This window comes from Scophthalmus maximus, chromosome 14 (assembly GCF_022379125.1).
Source record: "Scophthalmus maximus strain ysfricsl-2021 chromosome 14, ASM2237912v1, whole genome shotgun sequence".
NCBI lineage: Eukaryota > Metazoa > Chordata > Actinopteri > Pleuronectiformes > Scophthalmidae > Scophthalmus > Scophthalmus maximus.
In genome coordinates this window covers 8,019,981-8,043,277 of record NC_061528.1, presented here as the reverse complement: position 1 = coordinate 8,043,277, position 23,297 = coordinate 8,019,981, and the positions used below count along the sequence as shown (strand labels likewise).

General features: G+C 42.5%; 1 protein-coding gene and 1 long non-coding RNA gene across 3 annotated transcripts in view; one reads left to right on the top strand and one right to left on the bottom strand.

Moving 5' to 3' along the window:
- col4a2 (collagen, type IV, alpha 2) overlaps positions 1–23,188 on the top strand; it is a 48,384-nt gene extending 25,196 nt beyond the window's left edge. The window contains exons 5-48 of one of the 2 annotated variants that reach the window (XM_035604011.2): positions 7,774–7,908; positions 7,998–8,042; positions 8,136–8,252; positions 8,361–8,429; positions 8,510–8,545; positions 8,644–8,697; positions 8,788–8,823; positions 8,951–8,992; positions 9,395–9,466; positions 9,613–9,657; positions 9,795–9,842; positions 9,938–9,973; positions 10,077–10,121; positions 10,312–10,375; positions 10,971–11,084; positions 11,840–11,989; positions 12,138–12,209; positions 12,325–12,476; positions 12,567–12,639; positions 12,776–12,882; positions 13,029–13,212; positions 13,599–13,643; positions 13,854–13,928; positions 14,011–14,109; positions 14,220–14,441; positions 14,580–14,741; positions 14,836–15,006; positions 15,117–15,260; positions 15,385–15,510; positions 15,605–15,786; positions 15,954–16,017; positions 16,131–16,205; positions 16,307–16,414; positions 16,544–16,651; positions 16,760–16,831; positions 17,176–17,301; positions 17,479–17,595; positions 17,784–17,945; positions 18,457–18,555; positions 18,657–18,803; positions 18,895–19,011; positions 19,485–19,676; positions 20,692–20,978; positions 22,018–23,188. In XM_035604011.2, coding sequence (XP_035459904.2) covers positions 7,774–7,908; positions 7,998–8,042; positions 8,136–8,252; positions 8,361–8,429; positions 8,510–8,545; positions 8,644–8,697; positions 8,788–8,823; positions 8,951–8,992; positions 9,395–9,466; positions 9,613–9,657; positions 9,795–9,842; positions 9,938–9,973; positions 10,077–10,121; positions 10,312–10,375; positions 10,971–11,084; positions 11,840–11,989; positions 12,138–12,209; positions 12,325–12,476; positions 12,567–12,639; positions 12,776–12,882; positions 13,029–13,212; positions 13,599–13,643; positions 13,854–13,928; positions 14,011–14,109; positions 14,220–14,441; positions 14,580–14,741; positions 14,836–15,006; positions 15,117–15,260; positions 15,385–15,510; positions 15,605–15,786; positions 15,954–16,017; positions 16,131–16,205; positions 16,307–16,414; positions 16,544–16,651; positions 16,760–16,831; positions 17,176–17,301; positions 17,479–17,595; positions 17,784–17,945; positions 18,457–18,555; positions 18,657–18,803; positions 18,895–19,011; positions 19,485–19,676; positions 20,692–20,978; positions 22,018–22,272 — 4,851 coding nt within the window. In that variant the 3' untranslated portion in view covers positions 22,273–23,188. The remainder of the gene's footprint in view (positions 1–7,773; positions 7,909–7,997; positions 8,043–8,135; positions 8,253–8,360; positions 8,430–8,509; positions 8,546–8,643; positions 8,698–8,787; positions 8,824–8,950; positions 8,993–9,394; positions 9,467–9,612; positions 9,658–9,794; positions 9,843–9,937; positions 9,974–10,076; positions 10,122–10,311; positions 10,376–10,970; positions 11,085–11,839; positions 11,990–12,137; positions 12,210–12,324; positions 12,477–12,566; positions 12,640–12,775; positions 12,883–13,028; positions 13,213–13,598; positions 13,644–13,853; positions 13,929–14,010; positions 14,110–14,219; positions 14,442–14,579; positions 14,742–14,835; positions 15,007–15,116; positions 15,261–15,384; positions 15,511–15,604; positions 15,787–15,953; positions 16,018–16,130; positions 16,206–16,306; positions 16,415–16,543; positions 16,652–16,759; positions 16,832–17,175; positions 17,302–17,478; positions 17,596–17,783; positions 17,946–18,456; positions 18,556–18,656; positions 18,804–18,894; positions 19,012–19,484; positions 19,677–20,691; positions 20,979–22,017) is intronic. The other variant, XM_035604013.2, reaches the window with a different exon arrangement.
- LOC118282706 lies at positions 8,042–8,723 on the bottom strand. Its single transcript, XR_004784328.1, has 3 exons — positions 8,590–8,723; positions 8,334–8,468; positions 8,042–8,182 (listed from the first exon to the last, which is right to left on the bottom strand). It is a non-coding gene; the product is annotated as an uncharacterized LOC118282706 (long non-coding RNA).
- Positions 23,189–23,297: the final 109 nt, after the last annotated feature.

Here is a 23,297-nt window from a genome sequence, read left to right as displayed (position 1 = left end):
TCTCTGAGGTGAGAGCAACACCTCATTGCGCCATGTCTCGCTCTTTCTCACACACACACACACACACACACACACACACACACACACTGAAGCTGCAGCTGTGACCTGTTTAGACACACATGGTGTCTGGCCCCAGAGAGCCCTGGGATGGCTGGAGGTGCAAGCTGCTCTGTTCTCAGGCTTGGATCCCCCCCTCGAGTCTTGATCTTCAACCCCCACCCTCTCACACACACACATACATACACACACGTCAGACTAACCCACTGGTCATTATCAGCCCTCTCGCTCCGGTCCGAATGCCGTCGGATCTCTGGCACATTGCGTTTGCACGTGCCCAGCTGAAGATGACACGTGCATGCAGAAATTAGCCCAGAGCCTAAACACATTCATTCTAATATAAACTGGGCTCTGAGCTGCCGGACCAACTGTGTGGTGAATGGCTAAACAAAGAGCAGCAGGCCTCCATGAGAAACAAAGCGAGTGACATACACATGACTTATGTTTGTCTGAATGTTTTGATCCCCATACTCCATCTCTCTCTCTTTTGCACATGGGACATTTTAAGCAGATGAGTCAGAGGAATTTGTTTTCGTGCAGCTGAGAACGTGAAAGTTCAAGTGATGTTTCCAACAAAATTTGATTGGAGGTTTGTCTCCATGGCAACACCACACAACTTTCCCACAGATATACATTTTTCATCACTTCCTGCTCCACCTGTACCCTTGATGCTTTTTCGTTAAGTGTGTCATTTCATACCTGCTCTGATCTGATCCACCACGGACGTCTAGGATTCTTAGAAGCAGGACATAATCTTTCGTCAGGGGTTCTTGAAAGCTGACCTCCCGACCACGGCCAGGAGATCTAAACACACTCTAATAGATATCTAAACATCATTTACAGATGTTTATTTATTCTGCCTCAGCCCCCCTCAGGGCGTCCAGTTGAGGACCCTCTTGTCATCCGGACCGAGCCTCGGAGTCCTTTTGCCCTCTGAGTCCTCCCCCTCCAGGGGAGCTAATCCTCCTTTTCCCCCACGGGGCATCACTTAGAAAGGATGTGGATCCTCAGGAAATGAGTCCAAGAAAAATGGGTCCAAGAAAAATATTTGAGCTGGGTCGCAGAGCAGTGGGACCCCATCCAATGAAACGTCTGAGGCCTGATGTGGGAGTTAGAAAGAGACGTAATTCGCCGACCTTTCCTTTTCTATCCTCGTTTCAGTCCTTGTTTCCTTTATTTCTTACCCTATTTCCTTCTTATCTACGTTCCTTCCTGTCTTCTTTCTTTCCTTAGGTTCATTCATTCACACTTATCCCTTATTAGTGTGAATGAGGGCTTCACACTAATTTCACACTCATTTCCTCTGTAGCACAGAATCAATTCAGTGATCGGCTTTTACGTAGTGTAAGATGAGTTCTATAACTTTTCTTACAATTAAAGTTATGGTCCTTGATGCTTTTATTGTTCAAAGCCCAACAGTTTACGACTATTTCATCATAATATTCTAACATTGTTATGGTTCTGTGTATGCTTTAAAACCGGTTATAGTATAAATAAAGCTCACAGAGACGCTCACAGGCAGTGTACATGACATGAGTGTTGTGTGAATGTAAAAGTGCCCATCGTGGTCTGTAGGTGTGTCTGTGGGCGCTGTCCGCTCCCTGTCCCACTTTGATGACATCAGAGGATGAAGTTCACACTGCTTAGCATCAGTCCTACCTCACCACGGCATGTTCCGTTTACATGCCAGTGTTATTTCTCAGGAGATACAGTGTATACAACCACTCGAAGGGCACGACATCTGGAACTGTGTGTTTCAGCTTTGTTTGCAACAGAGTGAAGACAGACATTTTTTTAAATGACTAATATGTGCATGCTGTGTCCCGAGGACCGAGGGTATTTCACTACAAAGATCAGTCACGACTTATTGTTTGTACTACAAAACAAACATCCCCCCATGCTGGAGCTACTTGAAACAGAAGATGTTAAATGAAAATAAATATAATGTAGGGAATATTAAAGTCCTGTTCTTTGATTTTTGATGCCACTGTTTTTTAAAGTTGCATCCAAGACATGACGATTTTCCTGAGATTCGTCAAACATTCCTCTTATCTTTGAATTCAATTTTGAGTCAAAAATAAATTCAGAAAATGTCCTCTTTAGTTCCCGGTTTTGTTTTTCTTCTATTTTTCTTTTTTTTTTTGACAGACAGATGGAATAACAGAGCGAGCTTCCGGCCAGTTGTTTACAGATTTATTTAATTCCTCTCTGAGGTCAGAGGTTTGCGCACTGGACTGTGTGTTCCCATCCTGTCCTCAGTGGGTCGTTCCCAAACCATCCACCCTAGGGGACGGTCTCTGCCCAGAAGAAATTTATGGAGTCAGACCGGGGGGAACTTTTAATAGATCTGTGATTTAGGAATGAGAAATGCAAACACCCCCACGTACCCACAAGGAGAGAAATAGATCACTGCATTTTACAGTGTGAAGAGAGGGTTTCAATGAGTCTTGATAAAGGTGAGATGTCATGAAGGAACTTGCTCAGGTTGAAGCTACACAAGTACTGAAGTGGAAATGGAAATGTGTCAAATTATATGACAATGCTTTTTTCATTTTTATTAATCTCACTATGAGAGCTCAAGTTTTTTTTGGAACTGATCCATGCTGAACAGATAACAAATGGCTGAGAGCCTGTTTGTGGTGGGCACCGTCTCTCTCCTCATCCCGACTCTCGCTTGTCACATTGGATGTCTAAAATCCTCTCCGCACACATTCCTACAGCTGCACAGATGGAGCTGTTGTCAGTGACGTGCATGATATATGAAAGGGGTTAATCCTAGGTTATAATAATATAGGTAAAAAAGAATTTAGAAAATGTTGTGGTAGTGGAATATCTTGGGAAGACTTATATATTCTAAGATCTTACATCTACTTGCTGTGTGTGCGTTGCTGTTTTCCCTTTGACTTGTTCAAGACTCGCTCCGCCCCGTCAGCATCTCATCATCCTTAACATCAGTCACTTCATTCACCTGTGTGTGTGTGTGTGTGTGTGTGTGTGTGTGTGTGTGTGTGTGTGTGTGTGTGTGTGTGTGTGTGTGTGAGAAAGAGTGTGTTTTATGGCCCTCAAATTAGGTGAGAACTAATCAGATAAAGAGCAGACACCAGTTTCCAGAGCAGTGCTGGTGTTTTATTGCTCTTTTACAATCGTTCTCAGTGCGAGTTCCCTGTGTATATTCAGAGTCACCCATTGTTTCATTGCCATTTGTCTCTACTTTTATATTATCTTTCTTTAAAGTTTTTTCTTTGGGGCTGAGACCTAAAATTTAGAATAATTACAATCATTCTAACCATAACACACATTAGTGAAAGCCATTTGAATTCCAGCAATGTGCAATTAAAAAAACTCATTGTCATTGTCAGGCATTGAAATTGGTGTTATATGTGATATTTACAAAATATCCAGCTTGCCCTAACTTTAAATAGAACAATAACTAGAATAATAATTTCATGATTTACATGTGTTGTTCTGTAGCGCTACTTATAAAAATGTTTCGGGTTAAAATGAAAGAAACACTCAGCTCATATGAAACTTTAACGTTTTATAAAACGTGACCAAGCTTTTCCTTATTCAAATTGAAGGCCAAAGGTCATATGTTGCGAACTTCAAAGCCCACTGAGACAGATCTCCCTTTTCTTGTGGTCGCGTACACTAAAAAAAACAAAAAAACTACCTGAGTTACCGAAGTTGAAGCAAAAATATCTGCAATCAAAAGTTTCTCTTGTTTAGCGAGCTGGTCAGCTGTGATCTATAACCTCTGCATGCCTCACCTCCTTCTCTTCACCCTGTGACTTGAGCAGATTTGACTGCTGATTTATGGCTCATCGTTTGCCATTACGAGAGCTCAGGAGACGTGAGGCCGAAGGTGTGACGTGAGCTCACTGTGACAGAAAGAAAAAAGAGAGGAGCACAGACAGCTACAGTCACAGAAAAAGCCAGAGGGGCAGCACGTGTCTCCTGAGCTTCGTAATCGGGTAAAGTCATGACCGGCCTCCAAAGACGGAGACGAACTCAGGGCCTAAACGGACATGCATGTAAATGCGTTCAGTGACCTTTGGTGAATCTAAATCTAAATCTAAATTTTGTTTGTTTGAAGATCACTCAACTTCTCCGTTTAGGTTCAGAATGTTACTGCACCGAGCTGAATACTTCCTCTGTCTTTCTGGGCCAGTCTTATGGTTTCTGATACACTACATGTCCATCGAGCCTCTCCTTTATCACAAGTATTTATTTTACAGATGTTCAGTGATTCGATTGCAATTTCAGTGCTTTTTTAATTCTTCTTTCCGTGGCTTTTGCCATTTCTTGTCATTTTTCATGCCTTATATTTAAGTTATTTTTTTTCCCCCACATGATCTGCTGCTGACTGACTTGTAGGTTTATGTGTTGGGTCATCTTTGCCCGGCAGAGACAGAGAGGGGAAGAATACAGACGGACAAAGGAGGGTTTGAATAGATGCAAACGGATGCAACAACTCCTCCAAGTCGTCGGAATTGGAAATCCTGTGTGGAAGTAGTGGGGGAGATAAGAATGGGGAGTGAAGTGGTTTAACGGAAGTGAAGCTTTGGACCGCTTGCAATTAACGAGTGGGGAGGACTGGAGAGAGAGATTAGAAAAAAAAGAGAAAATAGAGGAGTAGGGGAATGATAGTGGAACAGTATATTGTAATACTACAGTATATTTAAAACTACTACGACTGTATCCAAAGTTACGCATCTATCAGCTATAACTTTATTTCTGAGCGTGTTTCAGTGGATCCAGCATTGTAGCTGTTGTTTTCTTACACAAGTTTGCCCTTAGAAACATCTCCCCCCTATTATCAGCTATAAATGGAGCCTGGTCTTTATCAGGCCTGTGCTCAAACCATGCGGAAAGATAGTCATCAGTGAACACGGTGTACCATTCAAGTGCCTTACACAAGGATCTTTTATGAACACACACACACACACCTACACACAGTTTATTTCAGTAATAAGCCACTTTTTAAGTACACCATTCCAGCTCGCTCCACTCCTCCCATCTGTCACTGTATATTTTCATTCTCCCTCTGTGTGAATTATTATAAATCTGTTACTCTGACAAAACCATTTGTCTTCAAAATAATGAAGAGTCTGCTTGATTAATATACTTTTTATGAGAATGATGATTTACAACTGTTATTGTGTATAGGCAGAGTTCACCACACTTCATGTCTTTTTTTTCTCTCCATAACAACTGAAGGGTTTTATAGCAAAGGAAACAGGTGGCAGTTCATCTCCAGATATAAACTTACCACAAATTACAATGAGCAATTTTATTATAGAAAAACAAAGAAATCCAGATGAAGATGGAGAGGATTGGGAACACCCCCAGTTATGTTGGCAAGAGATACCATGGCATCAATGTTGTGATGCTCGTCTCACCGCAGGATGACAGGTTTATGTGCTGTTTCCTTGCAGACATTTGGATTCCAAACAATTGCTCCACTGTTTTGTTTTTTTGTTCTTCAGGGTTCAGCCAAGTTATTACTGTTTCGACAATGTGATCAGTGCAAAGTTCTTTAGTCACACTATAGTGGCATGACTGTTTTGGTCGGTAGAACCATTACTGTGGGCGATGGTTCCCAGACAATTAATCATACTGATTATGATCCCTTGACTACGTTTTCATGCAGCCGATGAAATATCATATCATCTGCGAATGGAAGAAGCAGGTTTTCATGGTTCCCAGAGGATGACTCCTATTCTGGTGATTCGTTGATTTTGTCATTAAAACCACAACAAGGTGGTTTGTGTTTTGTCTGGACAATGAATCACCATGAAATTTGTTACTCTACTATTTGATTGTTATACCCGCTAAGTATAAGCATGTTAGTTTTTTAAGTTTTTTAGCATCGTGAGCATTTTAGCATGTTGACAACAGCATTTAGCTCAAAGAATAACTGCACCAATGAGCAGCTTCACAGAGCTGCTAGCAAAGCTGCTAGCTACGCTGTTTAATCTCACTTGTCTTTAAAACTTGAATCTGAAAACCCTACATAATATTGGGAATCAGTACAGAATATGATGTGATTCTTTCTTTTTTGAAAACTTTTTTCCCCATTTTATTCCATTTCAAGTTGTATTTATCTTTTCTTCTTCAAACATTTTCCATGATGAATGGCTATAACTACTAACGTGATGTCATCTCCATTATGAGCTAGATATATCGATGTAATCACATCTCTGAATGCTCATAAAATATTTATCTGACTGTTTTTATTTGTAAATGTAAAACACCCACAGCACAGACCAAATAACTCTCCCAATATTCACGATGTTGCGTTTGAGTTGTTCACACGGGACTGTTGATCGCTCTATAGGCAGCAGCTGCAGGGTCGTGATTGAAGCACAGACGAAACCTCCTGTTCCAAAAAGCCACCCATAGCTTTTGTGGGACTAAACACACATTCTCACACACACGTCAAGCCATCATTTATATTAGGCTCTATCTCACACTATCTGCATCTGATTTGTCTGTAAGCTTGTTTGAGTTGTTATTTGACATTGTTTAGGCTCCCTGCAGTTTTATTAATTCCTTCGAGACACTTGGCTCTGGCGTCATGTAACATCTGGGGACGAATAACATCACCGTGTTTGTTGGTTCTCACAGGAACATTGTCAGCCCCCCCAACCTCAGGGGTCACCACTCTTTGACCCCATCAAATCTCAGACCGTACAAATTCCCATGGTATCATTGTCCTTACGTTTTTTACCCTTGTAACTACTGTCCATATTCTGTTTCCATCCCACCAACCTTTATCTACCTTCTGCCCCCCATGGAGCATCTCCCCCATCCGTGTGAATGACAGTAACAGAAACTATGTTTGTTTGGGTCTGTTTTCCTTCTCTCAGGGGATTCTCTACTACCTGACATTTTAGATGAAGCTCTTTGCCCTCATGCGCCCCACCAGCACGGAACATGTACATGTACTCGATACCCATGACACCTTGTGTATTTGTTTTTATCCTGCCATTGTCTTTGTCATAATGCTGCAGCAATTCTGGCAAAGAGAAGACTTTATTAGGAGATAGAACAATAATATGCTAAGAACTATGTGTGTAAAAATATCTCAGTGTCTGAATGTTTGACCCTAAAAAAATCAAAAAGACAGTCAGTGATGCTGAAATATATTCTGTAGAGCTTCAAATGCTTATGACTTTAGAGCTCCAAAGCCTCACAGTCAAGTTTTTAATCAAATGGAGTATTTGCAATTATAACGTGTGGCCACTGGGTGGCAGTAGAGAGCGCAGAGTGCTGATGGAGAGGCTTTAACCAGCAAAAAGAAAAGTCTGTCTCCCCCTTGTGATGCAAACAGAAAATCTAAAGAAAAAAATTCCATTAAAAAAAGGAAGGAAATATATTTTGTCACGTCTTTTGTTGCATTGTTGTGATGCTTTCCTTCTCAACCCAAGATACACACTTATTTCACACCTATTTCAAATCTTTCCATCAAATTCTCTTCGTTTTAAAAAGGTAAGTTTATATAATTCTCTTATCGCAGATATCTCCATCGTTTATAACGCTTTTGTGAAACTTGTAAAACTCAATACATTATTTATACAGTAAAACGTGCAATTCATTCATTCATTCTGAAAAATCAATCTAGAGGATGTACAGAGGCTGGTACTTTATTTGAAGTATTCTGTCTTTTATATGAAGTTGATCAACTCTTTGTTTTTCTTACCTCCCCACTCTCAGGGTCAACCTGGGCCTCTTGGTACTCAGGGTCCACAGGGGCCTCACGGGAGACCAGGTGATCCAGGCATCCAAGGACCAAAGGGGCACAGAGGGGACAGCGGTCATGGTGGCATCATAGGTCCTAAAGGAAATGTGGTAAAATATCCTTCTTTCTTTTCAATAATTGTTCAAAATAATACCATCTATCTTTCTTTTTTTTATGTGTGATTCTTGTTGCTCCACAGGGACAAACCGGCGTTCCTGGGTTTTCTGGAAATGATGGCATACCTGTAAGTCTATCCCTCAGTGTGGATGAAAGCAGTAGAAGCTCGCTGAACTCTCGTTCTTTGTGTGACTGTTTGGATTTGTCGTTGACTCTGCAGGGTCACCCAGGACAAGCTGGGCCCAGGGGGAAGCCAGGTGCAGACGGCTGTAACGGGACAAAGGGAGATTCAGGTTTAATGGGACAACCTGGTTATAATGGCGCACCTGGTTTTCCTGTAAGTGTTACTCTAAACCTGTCTGGATAGTATAGTTTGTGAATTACATAGAGTTTGACTTCCTGACCGTTGCTCTCTCACCGTTGTCTATTTGTTTCCGTCTATAAGGGACAATCAGGCAGGAAGGGAGAGAAGGGAGACACTCTGGACATGAGTGTGTACATCGAGCGTTTCCGGGTGAGTATCATGAGTTCACTGAAGGACACCTTGATATTGCTGCAAAAAAAATTCATTAATCTTTGAACATCCATCCACAGGGAGATCAAGGAACACCGGGGATCCATGGAATATTTGTAAGACAAATTCAATTCAATCAATTGTCTCAAACTTAACTGACCTCAGTTGCGATCTTTCCCATTTACTTTTTGTTTTGTCATTATCATTTTGTCAGGGGCCTACAGGAAACCCAGGATGGCAAGGTAACCGAGGCTTCCCAGGACCAAAGGTAAAGTGTGTGCATTTGTTTAGATTGTGAGGCCTAATCTGTTATGATGTAATGTGTTTATTGGGATGCTGTTATTTTGTCGTACGACAGGGTCCTCCGGGGCCTCCAGGTCCGCGTGGACAAAAGGTAATGTAATGTATGACTCTGTAAACACTGCATGAAATTTGATCTTAAACTGTGTCAAGTGTGTGAACCATAGCAAATTTAACAAGGTAACGTCACATTTTATTTGTTTGTTTGTTTTCCTGGGCAGGGCACTATGACCAAAGTGATTAAAGGCACCAAAGGAGGGCACGTGAGTGACCATGTTGTACAAGTACATCGCTTGTATCTGTTCAGACAGATACATTTTCCTTTAAATATGAATCTGTTTAAAGAGGTGGAATCATCCATTATTTACAACAACCTCAACAATTAGAGAAATATCCAAATAATAAAAAATGTTCTGCTTCAGCCAGTTTATGCATCAGTATTAACAATCTAGTAATTTCATTCATATTGATATGTCAGTTACAACAGCATCATCATTTATTTGTCTGCAGTCTCACTAGTGTGATTTTGACTTGAGGACTTTTACTTGTAATGGAATAATGTGAACATTCTGTGGGATTTCCTTGGTGCTAAAGCAGAAGATCTGAGCAGCTGAGGATGAATTGTTTCTTTCTGACTTTTGTTGCTCTTCCTACTTACACCACAGGGGGACACCGGACCACCAGGGCTTCCAGGAAACTCTACTCATCAACATACTCTGCCCCCCTACGGACCCCAGGTCTGTACATCAGCACCATGCTCTCATCTTTATTCATTACCCTGCTGTAATGACATTCAACGATGGTCTCTAAAATGATAATTAGAAATAGAAGTGATACAAACACAGATGTATCACAAAAAAATACTCCTCTATCGTTATTTTAGGGAAAACCTGGAGAAAAGGGGCTGAAAGGAGAAAGAGGAGATCAGGTATGACATCCCTCATTGCCAATCATTCACACTTCCATGCATGTATACACACACACACAAACACACACAGACAGTAATGTACTCACGTTCACACATCAGCATGTCACTGAACTTTTCTTTTGGTTGGTCGATTTCAGGCAGACAACAAAGGAGAAACTGGCGTAATGGGGTTCCCTGGATCGCGGGTTAGCACAGTCGAATATCTACTTATTTCAGTAAAAGTCTGTCCTCTCTCCGGATGTTACGTTCATTTGACGTTGTTTTTTCGATGCTGTTCTAGGGCGAACCTGGTGCAGATGGGAATCCTGGACCAAGGGTATGTTTTGTGCGAAAGAAGGGTCTTGTGTCACTATTGTATTTTTCTAAATTAGAATAAAAAATGTAATTTTATAACCTAATGGTGACAAACTCTCTGCCAGGGGGATCTTGGTGAAGCGGGACAAAATGGCAGAGATGGACCTAAGGTGAGGAGGCAGCTGATTGTGATCTCTGGTCACTGACTTTACAGCTCAATCTCTTTCTAACTCCAAAATTGATTTAAAAAAATGATGCAGTCAGTGAATCCGGTGAAAAATTACTCAGAGAAGTGAAACAAGCACAGACTCACATGAAAACCATGGACTCACAAACACTGACAGTATGTTTGTGTTTCAGGGAGTCAGAGGAGACCCAGGAGAGCTGATTTCCTCCGGATCCTTTTGGCCTTGGTCTCCAGCAGGTAAGTCGATTGATTCGAGAGTTCGAGTCAAACAATCGGCCCAACAGAAACGAGGAAAAGCAGAGAGAGACACTTAAGTAATATGGTGTATTACTTAAGTTCAGCTTTAACAGACAACAAAGAGTCAAGTATTCAATATGAATGTGGACCTGATGAGTGTTATTCAAATTCCGAGCATAATCTCAGTGAACCTGAGGAACAACGGAGCCTCTTGTCCTGCAGGGTTATTCTCTGACAGGACGCAGAACAGGTGGTGCCGTTTGGCAACTGGTTGAAGAGAAAGTAATTAATGACTGTGAAGTGATTGAGTGAGGATACATCAAGGGTCTGTTTCATATTTGTGTGGAAACAAATACTGCAGTGAATGGATGCAGAAAAGAAATCTTCCAATTATTACTATTCATTTGAATTTCAGTATTCTAGCAAACACAAGAATCAATATTTCTATTACAATATATTCAGATGAAGGTAAAACAGTTAAGAAACACTTTATGAACATTGATCTTCAATCTGATAGCGAGCTGCATGTATCAAATAATGGATTGAGGCAGTTTGTGCTAACACCGGTTTCTTCTGTTTGCTTTGATTTGATGAGGTGGTCCTCCTGGTCCTCCTGGTGAGCAGGGTCCACAGGGTGAGAGGGGCCCAGTAGGAGATCAAGGCTTCCCTGGACTCCCAGGACGTTCTGCTTCGGACACTCAACAACAAGGTCTGGCAACTGAAGCTAAAAACGTCCATCTGCAGGCTCAGATCCACTGTAGACAATGGACTGTCGCACATATTCTCCAATCATGCGAACCTTCATCCACATACAAGTGACGCACCAGTATCTAAAACTTCTTCTTGAAGTCAATTTCATTCACATACCTCAAAATCAAAAGTTTGTTCACATCCTCTGCCTCAGACACGGAAAAAAGACAGGCAGACGTGGAATAGATCCTTCACATACAGCCATAGATATTGAAACAGAGATAGATCCAAATACGAAGAAAACATGAGGACAGAATAATTGTGAATCTGAATTTCTGAAGTACAAAGTGGACACCTACCAAAAAAAGAAAAGGAATATCAAAACACAAGTAAACTGTCCAGACCATAGACAAGAGTTGTGAATCTACAGAACTTTATTCGCAGTCAGTCAAAAATGATGTCCATATATCTTTGTAGAATCAGACTTATATCTATTTAAAATTATAGTACAAACCTTTAATATATTAAGGCTATGAGTCTTATCAAAGTTAAACCAGTCACATAAAACTACCTTCCTGTGCTAAAGTCTCTTATATTTCTGTTTGTGACTTTGAAAAATGGAATGTCAATGAATTTTGGCTACTTGACTGTGACCCAGTTGTCGAGTCAATGTCCCCCATGTTAAAACTCTGTCAAACTGAGCAGGGAGTGAACTCGCTCGTTTTAAAAATATTTTTTTTTTTTCAATTTTATATTTCCTTTTGTGTCCGTCAGTGTTTGACTTCTCCGGGCCATTCGGTGTAAAGGGGGAGCAAGGAGAGAAGGGCCAACAAGGGGAAGCAGGGAGACCTGCTGTCAGCGTAGGACCCCCAGGTGTTGACGGGCGCCCAGGGCCCAGGGGCCCTCCGGGACCTGCAGGAAAATGTGAGTGTCTGAGTGTCTGAGTGAGTGAGTGAGTGTGCATTTGTTTTGATGCTTTCATAAGGTCTTTTTAATATTTAATCCCCCTCTGTTTTCTCCTTCTTTCTTAAAATGACCTCTTTTTTTTACTGTTTTTCTGTTTTGTCCCTAGGGTCTGAGTTTTTCAAAGGGGCTCCAGGCGGGAGAGGGAGGCCTGGCAACGCAGGCTTTAAAGGACTGAAAGGTGCTGTACCCATACTGTTCATTTTTAATTTGCCCAAGATATGAGAATCTGTTCAGTTTCCTCAGATACTGTACACTATGTTCTGACCTCTGAATGCATTGTTGTGTACCTGTAGGTGATCATGGACAATGTGACTGCGCCATTGTAAACTCTCCACCGGGACTCCCTGGTCCTGCTGGGGAGCGCGGCGATGCTGGGATGACTGGAGAGTTTGGTCAGGAGGGCGAGCCAGGAGACGAAGGTCCCCGAGGCGATGACGGGTTCCCTGTGAGAAGAAATCATGAAAAAACATGTTTTTAAAAGAAAAGTTTAGAAAATCATCTGCATTCCCTCATTCTTCCATGTGTTGTCTTTTAGGGCTCTCCTGGGCCCAGTGGGGAACCGGGTCCAAAAGGCCGTAAAGGGGACGCAAGTGTGGCCACACAGAAAGGTGCAGTCTATATGTCATTTCAACTTGTTTCAGATCAGCAAAAACAAATGAAGTGATGCATGTATGGACTGTATATATATTTCTGTGTGTGTGTGTGTGTGTGTGTGTGTGTGTGTGTGTGTGTGTGTGTCCACAGGATATCCTGGAGATCCAGGGACACCTGGACAAAACGGTGAGTCTGGAGCACCAGGTGCTACTGGCAGAGACGGTTTACCTGGTTTCCCTGGGAGCCAAGGTCCTTCGGTGAGTTCATCAGTCACCATGTCCGCAATGACAGTGTAACATTGAGAATGCTCGTCATGTTTTGGATTTTTTTTCAATCGCCTCATCGTGTGGATTAGAGTTAGGATTGTTCTCACACACACAGCATAACTGGTTCATGTCAACAGGGAGAGGGTCCCACGGGAGAGCGTGGGGACAAAGGTTTTCCAGGTCTACCTGGTCGACCCGGTGCAGCCGGGCTTAGGGGAGAACCAGGTGCGGTCCTTGGAGCCCTCAAAGGCCAGCGTGGTTTACCTGGAGACGACGGTCTCCCAGGTTATCATGGAGTTCCAGGAACACCTGGCAGTCCAGGTGAGAGGCAGTAATCTACGCTTAATATTGTGTTGCATATTTCTCCTTCAAGGCTTTATCACTTTACAGTGATTTGTACCTGTTTTCACATTGACTATGTCATTTTATCATGCTCATCGGAGATATCCGCTCGTGTAATTCAATGCAAAGCAGTGAAATGGGAATGAACATTAATGGCTTGTGATTAAAAAAACGAGGAAGCATGACAAGGATATGTTGCCATTGAATTAACTTCTCTTTCTTCGCCCCCTGTTGTCCCTTCGATGCAGGGGCTGCATCCCTCAAACCAGCTGCAGCTGAGCTTGTTTGAGATAATGCTTGTGCTATTGAATAACGCTGGTTCCGAATGCCTCACTCTTTCATGCTCTCTCATTTGCAACTGAAAGGCGGCTGTAGTACGACAGGAGATGGAGGACAGGCGGATGTAACAGGTAGCTGGTATAATAAGGTTTTCACTTTATTGCTCCCTTTGTAACAGCACTCTTGTAACAGCTTTACCTTTAGATATTTGACTACCAGCTAATGTAATGATAATGTCATGTTATGAAAAATAACAAACCCAAATAGTTATTTCCACATAAACTTTTACCTACAACCACGATGTTGCCTTAAAGGCTGTGTTCCTGTCATTTTATTTTCAGGTCCTTGCAATACAATTCCAGGACCTCCTGGGCAGCCTGGACTCCCAGGACCCAATGGATTACCAGGTTTCGCAGGTAACACAACAACAAATGAATGCCTGCGGGATATGACCTTTAGTCCTTTTTAATGCCCTTTTTTAAATTTGTGAATCAACAGGTCTTACGGGCCAAAAAGGACCACAGGGTCCACTTGGAGTACAAGGAGAGAAAGGAGAAACAGGAGAGCGGGGTATAGGTGGCCTTCCTGGACCAACAGGTAAGGAATTACAAGAAAACACATGCCCAGTAGCCGGATAGAGAGAATCACCTTATCATCCTTAGTCCGGATTATTTTCTTTTATTAACCTGTATGGTTTTCCGATGAAGGATTTTCCGGCCCCCGGGGAGACCCGGGAGTTCCTGGTAGCAAAGGCTTTGTTGGAGCGCCTGGTTTCCCTGGTGCACCCGGCCGGCACGGGACACAAGGTGAGAAGGGTTTGCACGGAGAGATCTTTGGAGCATCAACTGGATCTCGTGGTGACCCAGGGCTGCCCGGATTCCAAGGGACTAAAGGCCAGACGGGAGATCCAGGAGAGCCAGGCTATCCAGGTTAGCCCTGTTTTTCACATTGTCACATACTATCACAAATTAAACTCAACAGTGTTCTTGCCTTACTTTCAGTATTAATAGGATACTTGTGTGTTCAAGAGCTTTTATCTCAAGTTCTTATTTGTCCATTCAAACCAGGAATGGTCGGCATGCCTGGTATGATTGGCTTCAAAGGAGAAAGTGGCCCTAACGGACTGCAGGGGGAGGAAGGGAGTCCTGGGCCAGCCGGCAAGTACGGCTACCCTGGTGACCCTGGGCGAGCAGGTCCACCTGGGTCTCGTGGTGCTGATGGACAACCAGGTGAGGCAAACATACACACGACGCGCTCTCTAAAAAATGTTCTTGTTCATGTCTGATATTCCTTTTCCTTGTGGTACATCATCCTGCTCACCAGGTTTCACTGGAGAGAGGGGAACTGAGGGAGACTCAGGACCTCCAGGTCCAATCGGATTAAAAGGGGTCCCTGGGGGTTACGGTGATGACGGTGCCCTTGGAGAATATGGCTCACCAGGTAACCCAGGACAGCCAGGTGTCCAGGGACGCCCAGGAGTCCCGGGAATGAAAGGTTTGTTCCTCAGATATTTGACAATCTAGTCCTTACTCCATAGATTAATATAAAACCTATGACTCTCAATGATTCTGATTCTGACTTCTCATGTTCCCTCTCCTTACCAGGATACAAAGGGTCTCCCGGCATGTCAGGTTTTGAGGGGAACAGGGGTGATTTAGGGCTGAAGGGCTTCGAGGGGCAGAGAGGAGAACCTGGAGTGCCAGGCTACATTGGCGCAAAGGGCATAATAGGTCAAAGTGGAGAGAAGGGTGAGATTGTCTTTTTTCAATACAATATTTGAGATCCCACGCACTTATTATTCTGCTCTGTTCTGTTGAGACCTCCACATAAACACTTGACTAACTCACCATCTTCCTCACCATCGTCTGCCAGGTGATCGGGGTCTGCGAGGGCCAGCAGGGGAGAAGCCTCAAATTCCTGCCTACATGATTGTTGACATGAAGGGCACCAAGGGAGACCACGGAAATCCAGGAAATCAAGGTTTCACCGGGCCGAGAGGTGTGGAGCTTCAGTCCGACATCAGTGACTCCTTCCCTCTCCGCTTCTCTGTCATCCCAAACTTCACCTACTCACATCTTAATCTTTCCTACAGGTACTAAAGGTTTGCCCGGGGTGCCTGGCAGTGAGGGAACTCATGGTTTGCCCGGAGACCCTAGCAATAAGAAAGGATTCCACGGAGATCCAGGTGCACAGGGGCTCTCAGGGATAAAAGGAATGCCCGGCCCAACTGGGAACCGGGGAATTACTGGTTTTCAGGGAATGCCTGGCAAGCAGGTGAGCAAAACCACATTGAGAAAATTCATGTGCATAGTACAATTTTACAAATATAGCTGTTTACTTGTGTAGAGGAGCTAGCAAGTTATCTTTCATCTCAGCATCTCAGGTAAAAATGTGATGTATTAAAATGATTCCCATATCTGTAATCATGTATTACTTTTCAGGGAATTAAAGGAAGTCCCGGTGCCTATGGTGCATCAGGAGACAAAGGAAGGAAGGGCTTCAAAGGTAAAACCTCAAATTTTAAAACTCAGGACAAACTTGATTTAGATGTCAATACTAAAATCCCTGTGATCAAAATATTCCAAGTGTTATTAGTCAATTTTGGAACACTATTACAGGTGAAAAAGGCCCTCGTATAGACCTTCCAGGACCTACCGGATTGAGAGGAGAGGATGGTTTTCATGGAGTGCTTGGTACGTACTCATACAGCTTTCGTTATTTGTCCTCTTTTGTTGATCAGCACCAGTTTGCAGTCTCATAGTTGGCTGATGATGAAATGTTTGATACCTTGCAGGCCAAAAAGGATTATTTGGAAGCACTGGTGACAGGGGTACAATTGGTTTTGATGGTATTGAAGGGAAAAAGGGAGAGCCGGGTGAACCAGGAATATTAGGATTCCCAGGTAAGAGAATCTATTCTCCTCCTTGTTATACGCTTTTTAATTTAGGTATATCATGTTATTTTAAATGTTATGCTTTGTTGCAGAATTCCTTTGTAATCACTCTGACTCACATACATTGTTTTTCTGAAGGCTCAGATGGGCAGAGGGGAACTCCTGGTAACCAGGGCCAAAAAGGCTTTCCTGGAATTCCTGGTAATGATGGACACCCAGGCGTTCCTGGCTTCCCAGGGAACAAAGGTAACAGCATCAGAGCAGTGTCCTCTCTTTCTTTTCTTTTTAAACTAAAAATACTTCATACTTGTCATCCACAATATCCCGCCATCTGATCTATGCAAATGTGTGCAGGTTTCCCTGGCCTGAAGGGTCTCTATGGATTACATGGACTGAAAGGACAGAAGGGTATCCAAGGGACACCAGGTATTCAACCAAATGACAAGAATTTATAAAAACAGTCTCTTTGTGTACCAATCAATACTAGAATATACATTTAATGTTGTACGTAGAACAATAATTTTCTCAGTCAGTTTCTTACAATTCCAGGTCCTTTGTGAACACAACAGTTTTTGGCAAAGTTACAAAAGTTTATTCAGCACTGAATATTTAGTACACAGTAGAGAAATACTTTAAGGGCTCCGAGTAATGTAAAAAGTCAACCAAGGTTGTTTCTGTATTCTTCACTCATGTTCTTTAAATCATCTTTTTCTGTTATGTAAAGATCTCAAAAGTTAATCATCTGTTTTTCTGGTTTTATTTTTTATCAGGCCTGGATACAATTGGACTATCTGGGGAGCCAGGGGTCAAAGGAGAGAAGGGAGAAAGCGGTGACCCCAACAACCAGCCAGGTTTTCCAGGCACCGTGGGTTTGAAAGGCTTCCAAGGACCTCCAGGTGAGCCACGGCTCCTCTTCACAGCAGTAATACAGCATTCACTGAGTTAGATGAACGGCTTTCATCCTGCTGAGGTCTCAAAGGGAGCATGTATGATGCAAAGCAATAGATAACGTATGCTGCAATATGATTCAACCATTTTGAGACTTGGAACAATCCCATGTGTCATTTGTTCAGGTGACCAGGGTCAACCTGGGCCACCAGGATTCCGAGGCCCCCTAGGACCAGATGGGACCCCAGACAGACCAGGACGCAGTGGGGACCCTGGCTTCATAGGAGCTAAAGGATTACAAGGTGAGAAAATGAACAGGATTCAGGGAACAACAATCCAAGTGACCAGTGATCACATTTGTACACATCTGTTTTATCCGTGGCTCCGATCAACTTATCATATGTTACATCCTTTATACCGTGTATCACTTGTACTATATCATTTGACAGTTAGTTCTTGTACACTTAACCCGAAATTATTTGTTTCTCAGGTTTCCCAGGACCCAGGGGATTCCCTGGTGTGGATGCTCCCCCTGGGGAAAAGGGTGTGTCAGGATCGAATGGGTTTCCTGGAGTCGCTGGTAGGAAAGGATTCCACGGAGATCCAGGTTCATTGGGATTCAGGGGGCCTAATGGTGTTTCTGGGAAGAAAGGTATGGATGAAATATTAAATCTGTTTTTAAGGATTTACCTTTACTAGTATCTTGTCTTCTACTGTAGAAGATGAATTAAACTTCAGATGTTGTGAAAGCAAATAGACGCCATACATCTCAGTCTACTGTTTTGATGCGATATCTTATTGTTATTTAAAGTTGCATTAAATAATCTGCATGAAAAAATATTGTGATCTGGCATCAATATTTTACATGGATATATCGCTTATTGTACAACTACTAAATTGCAGTTCAGCCTATTTGCAGTTTATGTGTTTAACCTTTGAGTTGAGTTTATTTAACTGTATTGCCATTGTAAGAAACATTATTAGGAACCGTGTTGAGTTCATGTTGCGAAATATTGAAATATGCAAAATAACGCAAAAAAAAAAGGCTACAGATAAACCTAACTTTGAAGTGCCAAAGACGGCCCACATGTTGGTATGGTATGTTGTAGTTTGATGAAATTGTCACCTACTATGTTCAGCCTTGAAATGCTTTTGTCTCACAGGGGTGAAAGGAGAGCAAGGGTTGATGGGAGTTCCTGGTATGACTGGCGTGAAGGGAGAAAGAGGACCAGTTGGTCCAAAAGGAGACACTGGACCACCAGGTAAAGTATGCATTAGTATACCTACTGCTCACTAGATATCGTGTATCTACAGTACATGTGACCTTTTGTCTTGGTCACAACATAATCCAATCCTGCTGCAGGTCTCCATGGGCACCAAGGCAGCCAAGGTCCTTCTCCACTTCCCATCAGAATTCCAGGAGAGAGGGGCATTCCGGGACCACAGGGTATCCAAGGACCGATGGGGGTGAGAGGGGAAGTAGGGCCACAGGGTCCTCCTGGGGATACAGGTCAGTTATTCTCATGAAACTTGTTTCGTTGAGCATCCCTGAGAAAAAAATGTCCTGCTCAGAAACATCCACGTCCCCTGTTACTCTACAGGTTTCATGGGACCCATTGGGCAGAAGGGCATGCCGGGGATCAGTGGCACGCCAGGAACAGCTGGATTCCGTGGATTGGTTGGACAAATGGGCCACCCCGGTCTGCAAGGCATGGAAGGTGTGTCTGTCACTGTGGGGCAGTTTAGGATTAGGTTCATGAGCCTGGATTAAAGGAATTAAAGTAGGTGAACAATTAAGCAGGGAACCGGTTACCAAGAGGTTTTTTGATTATCTTTTTTTTCTGAGTTGTTTTAGTGAATGAACTGAAAATGATTCCAGTGAGCTGATGACTTGAATCTTCTTGAAGGCCTTGATGTATTATTATATAATTATCTTAGGAGAGGACGTGGCGGTTATGAAAAACGTTGGCCACAACTGTGAAAACATCCTGTTTTTTAAATACATTTACATAAGTAAATATTAAAGTGATATATGAATTGGTCCAAATCCATATTCATATTCATATCCATCATAAAAAACTGTTGTTTGTGCCAAGTGTGTACAGTATGCCCTTGTTTGGATTGGATATTATATAAAAGATGATCACTTCAATTTGTAAAACACAGCTCTGACTCCTTATTTCTTTAATAGGTCACCGTGGCAACCCTGGCATCTCCGGGTTACCTGGTATGCCTGGCCGCAGTGTCAGTGTGGGCTACCTGCTTGTGAAACACAGTCAGTCCGACCTGACGCCCATGTGTCCTGTGGGCATGTCTAAACTGTGGGACGGCTACAGTCTGCTCTATTTCGAGGGACAGGAGAAAGCACACAACCAGGATCTCGGTAAGTTGGGACGGACAATAAACTTGTCCTACAGTTTGTTCAAGACCCAGGAAAATTATTTTGAAATTGCAACTTCTATTTCAAAATTTTAGAAGGTACTAATTGGAATTTTGTTACATTAAACTGGAAGAACAAACCGCTTATTACATTACATTCATTTAGCAGACGCTTTTGTCCAAAGCGACTTACAATAAGTGCATTCAAACATGGGGATATTACTCAAAGTGCAAAAGTTAACAAAGTGCATAAACATTCATGAAATAGGCAAAGATAGCTTCAAGTGCACTGTGTAGTCATATATCCCAGTGTGAGTTTCACATAGTAAAGTCCTGTGTGAATGCATTCATTGTTTTGCGAGCATCCCCAGATTTAACTACTTTGACATTGTGATCCAGTGACCCAGACGACATACCAGAGTGGTCTGACTCGCTCAGATCCTCCCGCTGCTGGTTAGGTCCGGGGCATTTCTACCAGCCAATGTCCTTATTGAAAACCTTTCACATTTCAAGTAGAGCTAATTTCACAATCTAATTCAATTGTGCATGGCAGCCAGTTCACAACACACAGCTGGAGAAAAATCAGCAGCAGATATCACATAATGCTTCGCTCCAGCTTTGAGCACCTTTAATGCAATACAAAAAGTTTTGAAAGAAGAAATAAATCGTCAACATTCTTCCTCTTACTATAAAAAAGATGAAGTCATTAGTCATGAAATTTACCGATGCTCAGCTCAGTTCATTCAGGGGTTTAGCTGCTTGTTTAGTTGTGTTGGCTAATGTTAAGTAAAGCTGGCAAACATTGATAAATCAGTCCACTGACTTATATTTATCTACTTGTGCAACGGTTATTCTAGATTACTATTTATAGTTCTACAATTCAGTTGTGGCACATTACCCATTGTTCAGCAAAAGCTACACAGGCTCACTGTAAATAATTGATTGTATGAAATGTGTTATATAAATAAACTTGCTCAGTCTTTTTGTAAAGTATAATTTGTCTGTTTGTCCTTTTCTAGGTTTGGCTGGCTCCTGCCTCCCACGGTTCAGCAGCATGCCCTTCCTGTACTGCAATCCTGGAGACATTTGTTACTACGCCAGCAGAAATGATAAATCCTACTGGCTGTCAACAACTGCTCCTCTTCCCATGATGCCCGTAGAAGAGGGAGAGATCAAACCGTACATCAGCCGCTGCTCAGTGTGCGAAGCTCCATCAGTTGCCATCGCAGTCCACAGCCAGGACATCACCATCCCACAGTGCCCTGCGGGCTGGCGCAGCCTGTGGATCGGCTACTCCTTCCTCATGGTGAATACCTGTCAGCAGTTGTCATCATGTTATTGTCAGTTATAGTCAATGTGATTTATATGCACTGTCTTAGCCTAATTATGGTGTTAGTGCTAATTTCTTAGGTTACCCTTCAGTGGTGTTGTAGGATAAGGCTGGCAATATCTTATATTTTTGTTATCAACAACAAAGAGTTTTGTTATTGCCAACAAACTGATTGCGATTAGATTCCGACTTAAGCTCGACAAATTCCTGCCGAAGACGTAAATCTCTAAAAATAGGTCACTAATATTTCTGTTGAACATCTGACCTCTGTTGTTTGTTTTTTTAAACAAACATTAATCAGGCAGACATAATGACTGCATTTATTACATAATTTTCTGTAGTAGATTTGATGCATCAGTGAGTACGGCAGCAGGACAGTGTAAGTGTAACTGACCTGAATAAGGCACAGTGCCCATGTTCATCTTCATGAAGAAACGTTAGTTTTTGAACAACAGTGGAGGTCCATGACAAAGAAATAAGAGTCCCCATGATGCCTTTACATCGCTGAACCAGAAACATTATATGCTGATGATACGCTAATCTTCGAGCGATTTATTAATAAAAACACGTTGGAACATCACCTGTTACATCTCAGACAAGTTAACATAATCGTTCCTCTGCCTTCTACTATCGAGGGATGGGACGGCGACCTGAAAAAGTGGCCTCGGATAAGATACACCATATTCCTAGTTGATTCACTCCCGGTGCCACAGACGGCGAAGCAATGAATAATCTAGGACGTATCATTTACACAGTAGAAAGGTCGGTAGTGTTTAGTCAAAGGAGGTGGGACACAACCTTATCTACCATAAAGCAGACAGAGCCTAGGTTTAGGAACCCATAATAATTTTTTTCAGTAGTGCTCTCGAAAAGTAAGGTGGATATCAGTCTCAGTTCATTGTTCATTTGGATTTTTTCATGAGATTTATGACAAATACATTCCTTTAAAAAGCTACATGTGTACATTCAGTTTCTACATGTGTACATTCAGTACCTCTCCCCTTTGTCTCCACAGCATACAGCGGCAGGAAACGAAGGCGGAGGTCAGTCCCTGTCATCGCCCGGCTCCTGCCTGGAGGACTTCCGCACGACACCGTTCATCGAGTGCAACGGGGCCAAGGGGACATGCCACTACTTCGCTAACAAGCACAGCTTCTGGCTGACGTCCATCGATCAGTCGTTCCACGCCGAGCCGCGGTCAGAGACGCTCAAAGCAGGCCAGCTGCTGGCGCGCATCAGCCGCTGCCAGGTCTGCATGAAGAACTTGTGAAAAGACTCTACAGTACCACTGACAGAAAAGAAATCAGTGCATTGACAGTGCTCTTGTGTTATCTCTCTATCCGTGTACTAAACCAAACCAAGGGGGATCTGAAATACCGACTTAGATCAGTGTGAACGGAGCGAAACTTTCTCCCCAGGCCCCAGAGCTCAGATTATGACTGCATGATTCCTTGAGCTTCGACTGAAATGTCCCTCTGTAGATAAATCAGATGCCCCATAATGAAACAGACGGCATTATGGGAAGAGTATTTTATGTTAAATGTGGATTGGTGCTTACTGTTTAACTTATTACCTCAGCTACTATGACACAGATCTGACAACATATACTACAGCGGAACCAAAGACGCCTGTGTGCATGCAACTGCTTGAGTTTATTAAGATGTTCTTCTTGTTTTAGGGTATATAGCCACTGACCCTGCTTCTCAGCCTTCTGAAAAATGTGCCATTAGAGGTCTTGAACAATCGTTACCATACTGCTTTTAATTCCATTGCTCTTACAAAACCTATTTTTTATAATACGACAGTCCTTTCAAGCTTTTTACTTGTTTTATTCATCTATAAACTGTCTGAAACTCTTTCAAACACCATATCTTCCTACGATGCACTGATTCTTTGTATTTATACCAGCTGAATGAACTTGACCCCGTTCCCTAAAAGTTTTAAATATACGTCTTATCTAACATTACTCATGCCACACTCATTTTTCCTTGACAAATCTACTAATCATTGAACTGCCAACAGGACAGAATGTAAACAGCCTGGATCAAAGGTCTGACTGTAGCAAATCCTTGGTCTGCTCACTGATCCTGGGTTAGAGAATTTTACCCACTTTAGAAAGTAGGTCAAATGTTTCACTTCATCTGGTTTCACTTGTTTGGAAAATAAACGGTTTGATTAGAATGGAACATTCAGACAGTTACGTTGATTTTTATAACACGATCATTCCATTGATATGTAAAGAATAAATGTTGTTTGTTATACCTCTGTGTTAGTTCACTCACACAAGCTTGTCTC